This window comes from Rhinoderma darwinii, chromosome 3, assembly GCF_050947455.1.
Source record: "Rhinoderma darwinii isolate aRhiDar2 chromosome 3, aRhiDar2.hap1, whole genome shotgun sequence".
In the NCBI taxonomy this organism is placed as follows: Eukaryota; Metazoa; Chordata; class Amphibia; order Anura; family Rhinodermatidae; genus Rhinoderma; species Rhinoderma darwinii.
The window spans coordinates 232,828,271-232,846,886 of NC_134689.1; the positions used below are offsets into that span (position 1 = coordinate 232,828,271).

General features: G+C 43.5%; 1 protein-coding gene across 2 annotated transcripts in view; it reads left to right on the forward strand.

The window, feature by feature from the left end:
* The window catches only part of EXOC4 (exocyst complex component 4), a 410,874-nt gene that overhangs the window by 13,082 nt on the left and 379,176 nt on the right, over nt 1-18,616 (forward strand). For both annotated transcript variants that reach the window (XM_075857510.1, XM_075857508.1), the window contains exon 4: nt 15,530-15,714. In XM_075857510.1, the coding sequence (XP_075713625.1) occupies nt 15,530-15,714 (185 nt within the window). The remainder of the gene's footprint in view (nt 1-15,529; nt 15,715-18,616) is intronic.

The window sequence follows — 18,616 nt, forward strand, 5'->3', positions numbered from 1 at the left end:
TGGTTTTACCCTCCGTCTGCCGTAGTTCAGTGGAATTATAGCAGACATTCAGTTTTATGTGCAAACTATTACAAGAGGCAGAAGCGAACAAAGCAAATGCTTTGTGATTCCGGCTTTTGTCCGCTCCTAGTTTGTTTGTAAGGACCCACAAAAGATTTTTAAGTGATAAGTGATTACAAAGATGTTTAAAGGGAAACTCCACTTTTACACAACGGTTAAACTGAAGGCGTGGTTGGAGAACAAAAACGACGATGTCACTAAACATCTGTTCAAAGTTAAGTACAGAAATTATTTACAAAGATATTCTACATTTTGTGTAGAATTGAATATTTAAAATTGTCATTTCTTTCAAATATGTTTGTTATATAATTTTATTACTTATTGGACACATGAATATGGGATGCAGGTATTAGGTATTCGCATGGTAATCAGAGTTTTCTGAGCCAGACAGGATTAGATATTCAGGTATTAAAGGGGTTTTCCCATGAGAGACATTTATGACAAATCCACGGGATATGTCGTAAATAGGCGGTATACATCCACAGGATATGTCGTAAATGGCCGATAGATGTGGAACCCACACATATCTAGAACGGGGCCCCCTAAACCCTGTTTTGACGCTCTGTGTTGCGGCAGAAGCAGGTGATTTCCAAGCATGACTTGGGAAACAGCGTAGCTCGCATGCTTTTGTAACTGCCATTCACTACAATAGGAGCTGTTGTCGGAACTCCCTATTATATAGTCCGTAAGTGGCCGGGAAGGCAGAGGGAGCAGAAAAAGGTAGAACAGGGTTTAGGGGCTCCGTTCCAGAGGTGGGACCCGCATCTATCTGACATTTATGACCTATCCTGTGGATATGTCTTAAATGTCTCTGATGGGAAAACCCCTTTAATGAGCCAGTCGGCAGTAGGTATTTGTAAGGGTATGTTCACACGCAAACTCAAAAACGTCTGAGAATACAGAGCTGTTTTCAAGGGAAAACAGCTCCTGATTTTTAGACGTCTTTTAAGCCACTCGCGTTCTTCGCAGCGTTTTCGCTGCTTTTTTTTACAGCTGTTTTTCTACAGAGTCTATGAAAAACGGCTCAAGAAGTGACGTGCACTTCTTTTTCTGGGCCGTTTTTTTACTCGGCCGTTTTTTTAAAACGGCTGCGTAAAAAACCGGCCTGTCGGAACAGAGTGCCATTTTTCCCGTTGAAATCAATAAGCAGATGTTTGGAGGCGTTCTGCTTCCGATTTTTCGTGAAGGGTTTGAATAGTTCTCCCCACATATTGAGCTCCACAGACACAATCTATTAAATAGATTATGAACTGTGATTGACAGTTGAGTTTTTCCTTGATGTTAAATGTATTCCGATTATAATTTGAATAAAAGGTGGTGGTATTGTGGGTGCTGGTGTGACAGCATAGGCACCTTGGTGTGCCACATTTAAAACTCCCCACTTTGAACTTAATTTGGGACTGAAAGTAAGGGAGTTTTGTCCCAGTTTGTGGAAAATCCATGACTCATCCAAACACCTCTGCATGACTCACCCATGTGACTGGGCACTTTTTCACACATTTTTTTACCACTTTGTCTTGGCTGTATATTTCACCTTTGCAAGGGGAATGTATAGCATTAGTATTTTACCTGATGAAGAGGCCGGTCCGGCCTTGAAACGCGTAGTAATTAAAACAATATCTGATATTACATTTGCTTGTTTTAAATCCTCATTACTCAAGAAGGGTTTTACCAGTTAGCAGTGCCAGGGAAAATCAGTTTTTTCCTCAAACTTCTCAAATTACTATTTACCACTGGACCCTTTGGATCTGGATCGGAACCCAGGTTGCAGCAATATTTTAAAACGCGCTTTCAAGGATATTGTGCTCCTAGAACCAACCAGGTCAGCAGAACTGATCACCTATCTGTGGCTTTTTTTTTACTATATCATTTGATGCACTGTGTGCGCTTTATGTTTTTTCTCCTCTACAGTTTAATATATTCGGATGAGCTGCGGATGACTATGGATCCGTATTTGCGGAGAGTAAATGAAAAATACGATGGTGTGCATGAGGCCTAAGGCCCCCTGCACACGACCGTGCCCGTAATCACGGGCCGTGATGCCGGCCGCGGACAGCCACCCGCATTTGCGAGCCGTGCTCCCATATAACATATCCGTAAAAAGCCAGTTCGGCAGAAGACCGTTCTTGACAGCTGAAGAGTGAGAGCGTGCGCGCACACTCTCTCCTCTATCCTCGCTCTTGCTGTAACACTGTCCGTATCTGATTGGACAGTGTCACAGCCATAGTAAGACGCTCCATTGACTGTTCAGGGGGTTATTTAAATATCGGGCGCCAAATATAACGGCACCGATATCTAAATAACAGAGGAGGGTAGAAAAAAGTCAAGTGCCCCAGGGTTTGTGCAGCCCTGCCCATAACATGCTGCACATGTATGGGGAGGTGAAAGGTTTTCTTTTTTCTGTGGGAGCATTAAAGGGGTTTTCCCACGAGGGACGTTTGACATATCCACAGGATATGTCATAAATGTCAGATGTGGGTTCCACCTCTGGGACCCGCACCTATCTCTAGAACGGGGCTCCCTAAACCCCGTCCTAGATTTGTCTGCTATTGCTGACTCTCGGCCACTTCCTGACTTTATGGTCGGGAGTTACGAAAACAGCGTAGCTCGCTGAGCTACGTTGTTTCCGTAACTTCCTTAGTAGTGAATAGCAGTTATGGAAGCAGCGTAGCATGCGAGCTGCCCTGTTTCCGTAACTACCATTCAGTTATGTGGAACTTAAGAAAACAGCGTAGCTCCGCAAGCTACGCTGTTTGCATCTTCATGCTCGGAAATCAGCCCGAGACACACACAGAGGTAGAACGGGGTTAAGGGGCCCCATTTGAGAGGTAGGTGCCGGTCCCAGAGGTGGGTCCTGCATCTATCTGAGATTTATGACATATCCTTTGGATAAGTCATAAATGTCTCATAGGAAAACCCCTTGAAAGGGTTGTTGGCGTCATACAAAGTGATGACATATCGTTAGGATATGCCATTACTTTTCAGTGGGGGCTGTGACCCCACACTGTTAGTTTAGAAAATACTGTAGAATTAGAGGACTTATTAAACACTTTCTGGTTGTTTCAGTCATAACATTTAAGTGGAGTTTTTGTATTTGGTCACTTTTTCAACAATGTGAGACTTAGACCCCTATGGAGCCTATACGGCAGTGAACAGAGACCATGTGGTTCACTAGTACGGAACTGCATGGCCTCCATGTGCTGCCATGCAGGCTCTATCTGGTCCTATATGTATTTAGGTTAATAAACACACTAGTGTGATATCTAAATAAAGGAATAGGTTTTAAAAGCAGTATATAAGGCCCCATGCACACAAACATATTTTTTTCCTCCCGTAAATACGGGTCCTTTGTCACACGTATTCGACCCGTATTCCACCAGTATTTACGGACCCGTTTTCTCTGCTCTAATCGGCAGCCCCTTCTCTATATTACTGGATAGAGCGAAGGGGCGGCCCTTTCGGGCAGAGTTTCCGCAGCGATTGAAAGCAAGAGAAGTTCATACGTACCCCGGCCGTTGTCTTGGTGACGCGTCCCTCTTTTGACATCCAGTCCGACCTCCGCGTATGATGCGGCAGTCCATGTGACCGCTGCAGCCTGTCATTGGCATGTGATTGGCTGTAGCGGTCACGTGGGATGAAACGTCATCCTGGGAGGCCGGACTGGATGAAGAAGCCGGGAGTTCTGGGTAAGTTCACTTTTAATACTATTAACTCCAGCTGTAGTCACTGTCCTGGGTGCTGAAAGAGTTACTGCCGATCAGTTAACTCTTTCAGCACCCTGGACAGTGACTATTCCCTGACGTCGCCTAGCAACGCTCCCGTAATTACGGGTGCACACACTTAGCCACCCGTAATTACGGGAGCCCCATAGACTTCTATGGGCCTGCCCGTGCCGAAAATACAGCCTGAATTCGCCAAGTTCTATTTTTTCAACGGCACGGGCACCTTCCCGTAAGCAAACGGGAAGGTACCCGTGGCCAATAGAAGTCTATGGGCCTGTAATTATGGGCGTTTTTTTACGTTTGTGTGCATGGGGCCTAAAAGCCCTTTCATCTCATTCAATTTATTAAATTTTTTGCTAACTTATTCCTCTAGCTCCTCTGTGTTGTCATAGAGGGGGGGTGTTGGGATCTAAGTCACTATTTACTGTAGGTCAGTGTTCACATATTACCTACTACTGTCCAAGCCAGTTCTAGTATGGATATTAATGTGGTTAGAGATTTGGATGCACAAAATGTCCTATGACAACACTGAACTACTCATGCCAAATTTTAGGTGTGTTTACTTTATGAAATGCCTGGAGCATTGCAGAAAGCCATTGGTAGACTCTGGTGACTTGGCCTTTGTTGTATTATGCGAGTGTCTCAATTATTGCCTTTAAGTAATAGACTATTTTTGCTGTTATAGTGCTAAGTAATCATTTTCTGCATGAAATTCCTAATCCCTTGAGCGATAGAAAGTTTGCTGAACCTTCGTCCTAATTATGCATGTGAACAGTAGTTTAACACCATCGACAAAGTATTCTTGTGCTTATACTGTATGTGTCTAATTGCAGACCCCTACCCTTTCTTTCACTGTGCATCTTTCAGTTTCCATCATCATTACTGCTACCCATTACCACTATCTTCTCCTACGTTGCCTTCATTTGCATTCATACACTCTTGACCCCCAACTCGTTCACCCTTATGCTTAATTCAGCAACACGCGCAGTATTTCCCTAGAGCATGATCACCCAAGTGTTAGCTCATCTAATAAAGGATTTTTCATCTGGATGAATACAGATTCATTAAAAACCTTTAGTTAGCGATGTCTGAGATCATTGTGGTTCTGGGTATTATTTCTGGTATGACCCTCTTACCACCAGGTGGGTTGTGTAGTAATTGTGGAAGGTCAATACAGTTTGCTGCTGAAATGGTGAGGCAGAAGAATCCGTTATTGCCTGGTTTTAATTTTTGCTCTACGGAGTCCTTCAATGTAATTTAGTACTGCAGGAGATGATCATAGATTTGCCTTTTATGACTCATCCTGTAATCGGCAGTATCTTTCCGTGTAGTGCAAATTGGAGTGGAGTTTCTGGTCCACTTAACACATTTGTTCTCCATTCTTTCAACTTGCAAATTGCATTATTAGAATCCATTGCTTATAATTTAGAAACCCAGAACGTGTAATATTAGGGCATTGTATAGTTGCCCTAATAACCCTAACCTAGCAGGTACATAATAAACAGCCTCCCGAGCTGTCTCGTCCATTTAATAGACCACGATGAGTCTTGGCATACTTTCCTGTTCCCTGTAGGAATAATCTGGTTTCCACCACGCTCATAATAATTTACAAATAGACTTTGTTTAATCTCTTCACCTTTTTTTCAAGATATCTGCTTGCAGTTACTGAATAGAACGGATCTTTGCTTACGTTCGTAGTGGAAGACTTGCCCATAGGCCACTTTTCTACTGCCCTTTGAAGACTACAACATTGAAATGTTATGGGCAACTTTCTACTATTCCTTCGTGCCAGTTTTTGAAAATCTTCCATTATGTAATGGAGGGATTTATTCTTGATAAGAGCCTGCGTATTAACAATGGTGACTGGCTTCCTTTTAATTTTGGGAAACAGAAGCCCACATTATGTTGGTTTAGAATGCAAACCGTCTTTTTAGACCACTAAAACGAATAAAGGAGAAGGTCCTTAAATTTATTTGCATAGACTGAAAATATGAGATATGAGCTGTAATTTATGGGGAAAGACAATTATTGATGATTTACATTAGAAACTGTGAATGATTACGGTGTATAAGTGTATCCAAGGTCCATACAAGGTAACTGCACATCCTCGCATAAACCATATCCGGAAGTTGAATGTGATACTTGCATTTAGTTAAAATTGCTGAATTGATTCATGATCTAAATAAAGGATAATAAGTTTGTTAGAAATGATTGATCATTTTGTATTAGCACTAGTATTTCCTGTTCTCGTAACATTTTCATTAAAACAACAAGATGGTGGGAATGTACACTACCGTTCAAAAGTTTAGGGTCACTTAGAAATTTCCTTATTTTTGCAAGAAAAGCACAGTTTTTTTCAATGAAGATAACATTAAATTAATCAGAAATACACTCTATACATTGTTAATGTGCTAAATGACTTTTCTAGCTGCAAACGTCTGGTTTTTAATGTAATATCTACATAGGTGTATAGAGGCCCATTTCCATCAACCATCACTCCAGTGTTCTAATGGAACATTGTGTTTGCTAACTGTGTTAGAAGGCTAATGGATGATTAGAAAATCCTTGAAAATCCTTGTGCAATTATGTTAGCACCGCTGTAAACAGTTTTGCTGTTTAGAGGAGCTATAAAACTGACCTTCCTTTGAGCTAGTTGAGAATCTAGAGCATTACATTTGTGGGTTCGATTAAACTCTCAAAATGGCTAGAAAAAGAGAGCTTTCATGTGAAACTCGGCAGTCTATTCTTGTTCTTAGAAATGAAGGCTATTCCATGCGAGACATTGCCAAGAAACTGAAGATTTCCTACAACGGTGTGTACTACTCCCTTCAGAGGACAGCACAAACAGGCTCTAACCAGAGTAGAAAGAGAAGTGGGAGGCCCCGCTGCACAACTGAGCAACAAGACAAGTACATTAGAGTCTCTAGTTTGAGTAATAGACGCCTCACAGGTCCTCAACTGGCAGCTTCATTAAATAGTACCCGCAAAACGCCAGTGTCAATGTCTACAGTGAAGAGGCGACTCCGGGATGCTGGCCTTCAGGGCAGAGTGGCAAAGAAAAAGCCATATCTGAGACTGGCTAATAAAAGGAAAAGATTAATATGGGCAAAAGCACACAGACATTGGACAGAGGAAGATTGGAAAAAAGTGTTATGGACAGACGAATCAAAGTTTGAGGTGTTTGGATCACACAGAAGAACATTTGTGAGACGCTGAACAACTGAAAAGATGCTGGAAGAGTGCCTGACGCCATCTGTCAAGCATGGTGGAGGTAATGTGATGGTCTGGGGTTGCTTTGGTGCTGGTAAAGTGGGAGATTTGTACAAGGTAAAAAGGGATTTTGAATAAGGAAGGCTATCACTCCATTTTGCAACGCCATGCCATACCCTGTGGACAGCGCTTGATTGGAGACAATTTCATCCTACAACAAGACAATGACCCAAAGCACACCTCCAAATTATGCAAGAACTATTTAGGGAAGAAGCAGGCAGCTGGTATTCTATCTGTAATGGAGTGGCCAGCGCAGTCACCAGATCTCAACCCCATAGATCTGTTGTGGGAGCAGCTTGACCGTATGGTACGCAAGAAGTGCCCATCAAGCCAATCCAACTTGTGGGAGGGCCTTCTGGAAGCATGGGGTGAAATTTCTCCCGATTACCTCAGCAAATTAACAGCTAGAATGCCAAAGGTCTGCAATGCTGTAATTGCTGCAAATGGAGCATTCTTTGACGAAAGCAAAGTTTGAAGGAGAAAATTATTATTTGAAATAAAAATCATTATTTCTAACCTTGTCAATGTCGCGACTATATTTTCTAGTCATTTTGCAACTCATTTGATAAATATAAGTGTGAGTTTTCATGGAAAACACAAAATTGTCTGGGTGACCCCAAACTTTTGAACGGTAATGTATTTTGGGGCAGTTTTTAATATCTATTAAAACAGTCTCCTGGACTGGTCTACCTGGCCCCTAAAATATACAGCATTTTTATCTATCCCTGATGTATGGAGATTAAACGTTGAAGAGGGTGTATGTTGCATTGTAAAGACATGCTCAATTTAACCCATCCAGTGATTTAGTTGGGAATGAGCACAAGGGGAGCTTGGCTGTATTTAAAGAGGCTCTGTCACCACATTATAAGTGCCCTATCTCCTATATAAGGAGATCGGCGCTGTAATGTAGGTGACAGTAATGCTTTTTATTTAGAAACACGATCTATTTTAAACCACTTTATTAGCGATTTTTAGCTTTATGCTAATGAGTTTCTTAATGCCCAAGTGGGCGTATTTTTACTTTCTACCAAGTGGGCGTTGTACAAAGGAGTGGATGATGCTGACCAATCAGCATCATGCACTCCTCTCCATTCATTTACACTGCACTAGCAATATAGTTATATCACTATGTGCAGATATATACACAGAGATTAACGTTAATCAAGTGTCCTGATAATGAATACACATGATCATCCAGCCTGGACGCCATGTGTATTCAGAATCCTGACACTTCTGAATCTTTTCTGTGAGATTCAAGCAAGCCACGCGTAATCTCGCGAGATTACGGAGGTAAACGGGATTTCGTTTCCCTTGCTGGAAATCTCACAGAAAAGATTCAGAAGTGTCAGGATTCTGAATACACATGACGTCCAGCCTGGATGGTCATGTGTATTCATTATCAGGACACTGTAGTAATGTTAGTGTTTGTGTATGTAGCTGCACATAGTGATATAACTATCGCTAGTGCAGTGTAAATGAATGGAGAGGAGTGCATGATGCTGATAGGTCAGCGTCATACACTCCTCTGTACAACGCCCACTTGGTCGAAAGTAAAAGTACGCCCACTTGGGCATTAAGCAACTCATTAGCATAAACCAAAATCGCTAATAAAGTGGTAAAAATAGATCGTTTTTTTAAATAAAAAACATTACTGTCACCTACATTACAGCGCCGATCTCCTTATGTAGGAGATAGGGCACTTATAATGTGGTGACAGAGCGTCTTTAAGCTATAAATTGTATCTGATAATATCGGATACTGGCAAGAGACCATTGAACCACACCTTGCGTCTGCAATAACTCCATATTCATTCTAGTTTGGTTTGAGGAGGAGCGAGCTTTAAAAACGGAAAACCTCCATCATCATTAGCCCATGCTGCCACCTTAGGATGGACTAATCATTAGTTTTAATAGTCTCGCTTGCGATATTGAAAAATATCCACCATAATCTACTAAACTGTACTTCATGCCCAAAATTAAGGGCTATATACACCTTTTGAAAAGGTGTTCTGTTTTTTTTTAAATTAAAATGTATATTGGTGTGTTTGGCGCAACTTTCTAATTACTTTTTAATAAACATGATTTTTACTTTTTAAGATACAGCTGCATTTTATCATGTAAACAGAGCAGCTGTATCTAGTGCTGAGACCTGAATCCGTCAGGTCAGCGGCACTGACTGGTTCAGTGACCGTGGGACACGCAGGATCCACTTATCTATTATGAACTTAGATGTGATTGGTAACCGCTCGCAGGACCCGTTCACACTGAACTGTCAGTACAGCTGAGCTGACGGATTCAGGTCTCAGCGCAAGATACAGCTGCTCTGTATGCAGAATACACAGCAGCTGTATCTCAAAAAATGTAACATTTTTAATAAAAAGTAATTAGAAAGTTGCACCAAACACACGGAGACATTTGTATTAGAAAAGAAAAACAAAGGTGTACATAGCCTTTAAATGTTTAGTCCTCATCGTAAGCAGTCTTTATCAGTTTATTGTGCTAGTCTGAAATAATAGGGTCACTTTATTAAAGATGGTTTTAGTGCTGACCACCTAAGCAACATGATCAGTGGCTATGTTTTACTGGTAACTTTCTCATAGGGAGCATAGGCAATAACTTAGGCACAGGAGTTTTACATTGTTTATTAATCAAACTTTTTTTTATCAGTAGGGCTTTGGCTTCCAAATCAATGTACAAGAATAGAAGTTATGTTATATTTTCTCAGAACAGCAGTTTATTTGCTGTCAATTGGGGAAGGCATTGGATGGAGTGATGGAGTGTAAATTTAGCATTTTATATCCATCTTGGAATCTTCCATTGGCCGTGTTATCCTATATAGAGTTGCTTGCTAATGGGTCATACGCCTCTCCTGTTAGATTGAATGTTATCATACTTCTTGGTGTGACCAGTTCCTCAAACCACGTTAACGAGTTTTACTAGTAGAATAAAGAAAATGCATAATCTGTTGGCTAAAGTTTTTTTTTTTTGAATGAACATATTTCAGATGTAATACTATCCTCTAATAATAAGCTTTGGTAGAAAAACTATTTCAAACCTAAACCAGCCCTATAAATCGAGAATAATGGTGCAAATCCATGACCGTATCAAATACATCAACTGGAACATTTGTTTATAATTTCATGCCAAATGTTCTTTTTCCGCTCACTTTGTCCTGATTGTTTTACAATAATGCCAGAATGTTAATAAAAATAATTAGTTTCCATATTGACACAGAATATAAATTATAGTTTAAAGCCCTTTCTCTAGATTGAAGCAGAACGTATTACATTTTCATTCTGCTTTCTATACTTGTCTTGTCGGAGTCTTAAAATGACAATTAAAAATGTATAAATAAATATTAGAGCAGATAATACTTATCTGGTATTAAATGGGTTGGCCAGCAAAAAAATATTTTCTAAAAAGTGTCCCCCAGCCTTGGTTTGCCTTCCCTAAAACCCCCTACATACTTTCTAAACCGTTTCTGTTTGATCTCAATCATCAATGCTGCTCTTTCTGTTTGTTTACATCTCTTTCTTCTGGTCTTCCTGTCCTGTAACCCACCATACCCATGATCCCATGATATAGCTGTGAAGACAGCTTACTCTCCCGCCCCCTTCCTCCCTCCACCGCATCCCACCCAGCTCTTTGCATACTGCCACGCCCCTTTGTTCCCAGGATGCAGCGAGAGGGGGTGGGTATGCCGCAAGAGTAGAAGGGGGCATGGATGCCGCGAGAGGAGGAGGGGGCAGGAAGTGGGACCAGAGGCAGAGCTCTGAAGAGCTCAGGAAACATCCGCCTGGACCACTGCCTGTAGACATAATTGATGACGAGCCGTTCCTTGGCTCAGCCGGAAGTGCAAGCTGGGCTGAGGCATGGAAGGTGACACGAAGTAAAGAATTCACAGCCAGCACGGTCATGTGACCGCATTAGAGAACAATGAAACCCTGGCAACGGGAAACAGGTAGTATATTACAAAATTACTTGTAAGAGGCAAGTTAAGGCAAAATAAAAATACGTTATTCCTGGTCAACCCCTTTAAAGAGCATTATTGGTCTTATCCTACTCCCCCAAAGGGTATTTCTTGCCGGAGACAAAAAGTATTCCCTAATCATCTATTCAGGGCAGTTAAAGGGGTTGTCCACGACGGACAACTGATGATCTATCCACAAGATAGGTCATCTGTATATGATAGGGAGCGGGTCCGACACCCGGATCCCGCACTGATCTACTGCCTCCGGGCGCCGCATGTTTTGAACGGTATACAGTAGTTGGAGCCGGAAGCAGATGGCTCCAACAACTGCATAGCGGCCGTTCTGCAGAACTGCAGCTCTGCTCCTATTCAAATAGAAATATCATACCTCCATACCCATATATTTTATGAAAGTAGACACCTGGCACAATATGAAATTGCCACCCAGAACTTAACACGTGTGGGCACCTTCATGCAATTGTGCATCAAAGCAGAACGTGTAAAAAATGCATAAATATAAACATCCTGTTATAATTTGTAAACTAAAATTCTGGGCTTTAACCCCTTAATGACCAACCTATTTTAGACCTTAAAGAGGCTCTGTCACCACATTATAAGTGGCCTATCTCCTATATAATGCTTTTTATTTAAAAAAACGATCTATTTTCACAACGTTAGGAGCGATTTTGGTTTATGCTAATGAGCTTTCTTAATGCCCAAGTGGGCGTATTTTTACTTTCGACCAAGTGGGCGTTGTACAGAGGAGTGCATGACGCTGACCAATCGGCATCATGCACTCCTCTCCATTCATTTACACTGCACTAGCGATATAGATATATCGCTATGTGCAGCTACATACACAAGCCCTAACATTACTACAGTGTCCTGATAATGAATACACATGAAATCCAGCCTGGACGTCATGTGTACTCAGAATCCTGACACTTCTGACCCTTTTTTGTGAGATTCCGGCAAGTGAAACCAAATCTTGCGAGATTACGGAGCTAAACGAGATTTGGTTTCACTTGCTGGAATCTCACAAAAAAGAGTCAGAAGTGTCAGGATTCTGAGTACACATGACGTCCAGGCTGGATTTCATGTGTATTCATTATCAGGACACTGTAGTAATGTTAGGGTTTGTGTATGAGGCTGCACATAGTGATATAACTATATCGCTAGTGCAGTGTAAATGAATGGAGAGGAGTGCATGATGCTGATAGGTCAGCGTCATGCACTCCTCTGTACAACGCCCACTTTGTCGAAAGTAAAAATACGCCCACTTGGGCATTAAGAAAGCTCATTAGCATAAACCAAAATCGCTCCTAACGTTGTGAAAATAGATCGTTTTTTTTAAATAAAAAGCATTAGGCCTCATTCACACAGCAGGGTTTCCCGGCCGGGTGCCGGCCGTTCATAAATCGGCAGGCACCCGGCTGCATTAGGAATAATAGACCCCTAATGGGGAAAACCGTCCGTCAAAAAATAGGACATGCTCTATCTTCGGCCGGGTACCCGGTCGCCCGGCTCCCATAGAAGTCTATGGGGCCGGGTATTACACGGCCATCACCGGGATGTGTCCCGAGTGATGGCCGGGTTTTCCGGCGCTTGCGCTCTATCTCCTCCTCCTCACAGCGCAGAGTGCATATGAGGAGGAGTTGATGCCATTCGGACGAATGGTATCGCTGTACACAGTGCGGCAGGGCCGGGTTGTACAGCAGGTGGAAGGGAGCGCTGCGCTGGCTCCCTTCCCCTGCTTGTTTTAAAAGCACCCTGGCCCGGCGACACCTTCGATGGCGCCGCTAGCAGCTGCAGCTGCTGCTAGTACTGTAGCGACGCCACTATAGCAGAGCGGGGAGGTGTCTCCCCGCTCTGCTATGTTCTAGCCGCACTTTAGCTCCTTGAAGGAGCGGAATCCCCGTGTTTTCGGGGATTCCGCTCCCCGAACACATGGGGATTCCCCTTCAGGAGTTGCGGCTGATGTCACTGTCCGGATCTGCCTGGCCCGGCACGGATGCAAAACTTAATGCAAACCGGCCGGGCAAAATGGCCGATTTTTACCGGCTGACACTCGGGCTCGGGAACGACCCGGTCGTGTGAATCCCGCCTTACTGTCACCTACATTACAGCGCCGATCTCCTTATGTAGGAATGTAGGAGATAGGACACTTATAATGTGGTGACAGAGCCTCTTTAATGACCAAGCCATTTTTTACGTTTTTCCGTCTTATTCAAAGAGCTATAACTTTTTTGTCATACACTTTTCATTGTTCCAGCCCAGCTTCTTTCACTGCACATTCACACTGTGCTGTGGATCATGCTGGGCTGGTACAATGAAAAGTGTAGGACACTGATTGGTCAGCGTCATACACTCCTCTGTCAAAAGTAAAAAAACGCTCAGCTGGTCATTAAGGAACTAATTAGCATAAATCTAAAATTGCTCATAACTTGCTAAAAAATTATCGTTTTTCAAAATAAAAACCACTGCTGTTATCTACATTACAGCGCCGATCACATTATGTAGGAGATAGGGCACTTATAATCTGGTGACAGAGCCTCTTTAACTTAATATTTTGTTGCAAAACCTTTTGAGGCAATCACTGCAAACAAATCATTTCTGTAACTCTCAATGAGACTTCTGCACCTGTCCACAAGTATTTTGCCCCACTCCTCGTAGGGATACTGCTCCAGCTATCTCCAGTTTGAAGGGCATCTTCTCCAGACTGCATGTTACAGCTCCTACTACAGATGTTCAATAGGATTTAGATCAGGGTTCATAGAAGGCCACTTCAGAATAGTCCAATTCTGTGCTCTTAGCCATTCTTGGATGTTTTTAGGTGTGTGTTTTGGGTTATCCTGTTGGAGGACCCATGACCTGCGACTGAGACCAAGCTTTCTGACACTGGGCAGCACACTTCGCTCCAGAATGCTAAAACATAACCGAGACAGAAAATACGAATGGTAACCAAAGAGCCCAGAACAACTTTCAAAGAGATTAGAGCTGAACTCCAAGGTCAAGGTACATCGGTGTCAGATCGCACCATCAGTCGCTGTCTTTGCCAAAGATGACCGAGGAGGAAACCACTGTTAAAAAGCAAAGCCTAAGAAATCGAGACTGGGATTTGCCAAAATGCATATTGACAAGCCACAAAGCTTCTGGGAGAATGTCCTTAACGGAAGGGTACCAACAGTTTTGTCCACGTATGTTTTTTCGGCAGAATCAATAGCGTAGTCGACTACTGTATTGATTCCACAAAAAAAACGGAAAACATTACTGAACGGAGTCAAGCGGAAACCATTCGCAACGGAAGTGTTATCAGTGGTAATGCTAACGGAAAGCTATAATTTCCGTTTGTGGGTTCCGCTGACGGAAAGGTCTGACGGAACCCCCAGACGCAGATGTGAATGAAGCCTAAGGCGGGATTCACACGACCGGGTCGGGTCCGAGCCCGAGTGCCGGCCGGTAAAATCGGCCATTCTGCCCGGCCGGTTTGCATAAAGTTATGCATCCGTGCCGGGCCGGGCAGATCCGGACAGTGACATCAGCGGCAGCTCCTGAAGGGGAATCCCCATGTGTTCGGGGATTCCGCTTCAGGAGTTTCCCCTGATGTCACTGCCCAGATATGGACAGAGACATCAAGCGCTCTGTCCAGGAGCGGAATCCCCGAACACACGGGGATTCCGCTCCTTCAAGGAGCTAAAGTGCGGCTAGCACATAGCAGAGCGGGGAGATACCTCCCCACTCTGCTATAGTGGCGTCGCTGCAGTAGTAGCAGCCGCAGCAGCTGCTGCTACTACTACTAGCGGCGCCATCGAAGGTGTCGCCGAGCCAGGGTGCTTTTAACAAGCAGGGGAAGGGAGCCAGCGCAGCGCTCCCTCCACCTGCTGTACACCCCGGCCCTGCAACACAGTGTGCAGCGATGCCATTCGTCAGAATGGCATCAACTCCTCCTCCTCACATGCACTCTGCGCTGTGAGGAGGAGGAGATAGAGCGCAAGCCACGGGAAACCCGGCCATCACTCGGAACACATTCCGGTGATGGCCGTGTAATACCCGGCCCCATAGACTTCTATGGGAGCCGGGCGGCCGGGTGTCCGGGCAAAGATAGAGCATGTCCTATTTTTTGACGGCCGGATTTTCCGGCCGTCAAAAAATCGGTCGTGTGAATAGCCCCATTAGGGGTCTATCATTCCTAATGCAGCCGGGTGCCGGCCGATTTATGAACGGCCGGCACCCGGACGGGAAACCCTGCCGTGTGAATGAGGCCTAATTTTGTTAATTCTTTGTTTACCTTTTTGGGATTTTTGATGTTTTGACAACATGACTGATGTAAGTTGTTGAATTGTGGTGTGTTTAGCTACTTGTGTGTTCTTTCTTCATTCTACCAGAATGCTTCTGTTCCTTGTGTGCTCGTTCCCTTTTTGTTTCTACCTACAAAAATTGTTTTGCAAAGAAGATAATGAACATATTGTGCATTTTAAATAGTTGCTAATGTTATTGTTTTGGTCTAGGTGTCTGCAGTGGACTCACTGGAAGGACCTTTACTCCAGGTGGAAGGTCTCAGCGACCTACGTCTTGAGCTTCACAGTAAGAAGATGAACATGCACTCCGTTCTGATTGATGAGCTACACCGTCACCTGTACATTAAATCCACCAGCCGCGTGGGGCAGTGGAACCAGGATAAGAATAGAAGCGGGTATAGTGACATATTCTTATAACTTATCTATAGGGATTCTCTATGCACGTTTTTTTTTTCTTTTATAAATTTTATCAATGTTGCAGCTTAAGAGTGAATGGCATGATGTGACGTATGCCAAGCTTTTTCTCCTCAGCACAGTATCATTCCAGCTTTAAACTGAACAACTGAGTCCTGGCTGACTATCTGGTTGCTATGGATACACTGCCTCATAACTACAGTGTGTGTGTGTGTGTATATATATATATATATATAAATTAGGTAGCGGGACAGTCTCCTGGGGTAGACGGGCACACAGTATCAAACACGGCAGTAAAATTCAGTCCGCACAGCAAAGATGTGGTACTACTGGCCTCAGCCAGTTTTATTTACAGGTTGTACATGAATAAAAAAAGAAAACAAATAAAAGAACTCCTTGCCTGTCCGGCGCTAACTATACAATCAGGTATCCTAACTAACACAGTGCAGGCCTAATGCCTGGCACCATAAACCATACAACCTGTTCTGAATGCAGTCGGTTTTGCTCTCACAAGCTCCTCTCCCAAGGCTGAGAGAGAGTGTGACTGAACTGCAGCCTTTTTAAAGGGCTATCACACCTGACCCCTGATTAATAGCTAGACAGCCCAAGACCAGGACTGTGTGGATGGAGTGGGGACCCACCCATCTCTCCCCACTCCAACAACCAGGCCCTTTTCCAGGTTTTAGATAAAACCTATTGCAGAGAGAGAACCACATTCTCTGCTGAATTTACTCCCTGGTTGTTTTCAGATAGCAGAAGACAGAAATCTTGGGGAAATATAGACCCCATCCACAACCTCTCCACATGGTCTGTCACATATTTATATTTTAATACCAAAATATTGGCTTACTGAAAAGTATGTACAGTATATGCACTCAATACTTGGTCGGGACTCCTTTTTGCATGAATTACTGCATCAATGCCATGTGGCATGGAGGTGATCAGCCTGTGGCACAGTTCAGGTGTTAGGGAAGCCCAGGTTGCTTTGATACCGGCCTTCAGCTCGTCTGGATTTTTCCGTCTGGTGTCTCGCCTCTTCCTCTTGACAATACCCCTTAGATTCTCTATGAGATTTAGGTCAGGCGCGTTTGCTGGCCAATCAAGCACAGTGATACTGTGATTATTAAACCAGGTATTGGTACTTTTGGCAGTGTGGGTGCCAAGTCATGCTGGAAAATTAAATCCGGACTTTGGACCACTGAGCAACAGTGTTGGTCCACTGCGTATACTTACTGTACATACACTAAATGTTACGTTTTCGTTAACTTTTAGCCATAATTATCAACATTAAAATAAAAAAATGCTGGAAATAGACCACTCTGTGTGTAATGAATCTATATAATATGAGTTTCACTTTTTGAATTGAATTACTGAAATAAGTTAACTTCTAGTGTGTCTGTCTGTCTGTCTGTCTGTCTGTCTGTCTGTGTATGTGTATGTGTATATATATATATATATATATATATATATATATATATATATATATTTGACAAGGAGTAGGTAGAGGCACTACTTCATCTCTTGCTGCAATGTTAACATTTTTCAGTGAAGAAATTCTTTTAAATCCCATAAATTGTTTTCATACCAAAAGTCCTGAAATGCTGTTGGTAACAGTTATAGAGTAATTTTAAGTGTTTATAGCATGTAAGACACCTCTTTCAGCATATTTTGCTTCCATGTATTCTCCTTGGTTCTGTTTCTTCCACATCTGACAGCTGACCATATAATTTCTTATTACTTTCCAATCCTAACAAGCGGAGATGGTCTCGTCAGCTACTGTGTGCTGCCATGTTACTGCATAGGCCAGGGGTCTCAAGCACACGGGCCACATGCGGCCCCTAAGGCTGTCATCTGCGGCCCGCGGGACACAGACCCGCTAGTATAGACTCTGCTCCGAGACTCTGGACTTCACTGACATCGCTATCCACTTATGAACAGCGATGTCTGGGGTTTCCCCAGAGCCGGAGTCCTGGGCAGAGCGCTAGTACAGGCTCTGCTCCGGGACTCTGTGGAATTCCCTGACATCGGTGTCCATGTTTGGACACACGACTAGGTAAAAAAAGGAAGAGACACCTCCAGCTCACCTTAGTTGCTGATGTAGTACCAGAAAAAGTCGTGCACGGATCTTTGTGTCGGCGCACAATGGACAAGACAAGAAAAAAAAAGGAGTTTGGATCCAGCACAGACGGTTCAGTAAAATGGAAGGGATTTTTCCAAGTTTAATGGGCCAAAATTTTGGCTAGTAAAAACGGGGGTGAAGAGCACAGCGTGTCATCCTGATGGTGTAGGGAAAAATGGTTGGTAATGATAGGTAGAAAGCCTACGCGTTTCAGCCATGATTAAGGACGCTCGAAGCGTCTGAAACGCGTAGGCTTTCTACCTATCATTACCAACCATTTTTCCCTACACCATCAGGATGACACGCTGTGCTCTTCACCCCCGTTTTTACTAGCCAAAATTTTGGCCCATTAAACTTGGAAAAATCCCTTCCATTTTACTGAACCGTCTGTGCTGGATCCAAACTCCTTTTTTTTTTTGGACACACGACGTCTGGGACTTCCCCAGAGCCGGAGTCCCGGGCAGAGCGCTAGTATAGGCTCTGCTCTGGGACTCTGGGTAAGCCTCTGACATCGCTGTCCATACATCGACAATGATGTCAGGGGCTTCCCCAGAGCAGGAGTCCCAGTGATGTCAGGAGCACAGCTGGAGTCCCAGGAAGAGCCTACTAGCGCTCTGACCAGGACTCCAGCTCTGGGGTTGCCCCTGACATCTCTGTCCATATATAGACAGTGATGTCAGGAGCAGAGCTGGAATCCCCGGCAGAGTGCTAGAAGCGGCTCTGCTCCGGGACTCCACTTCTGGTCAAGGGCACTGTGGCAGCAT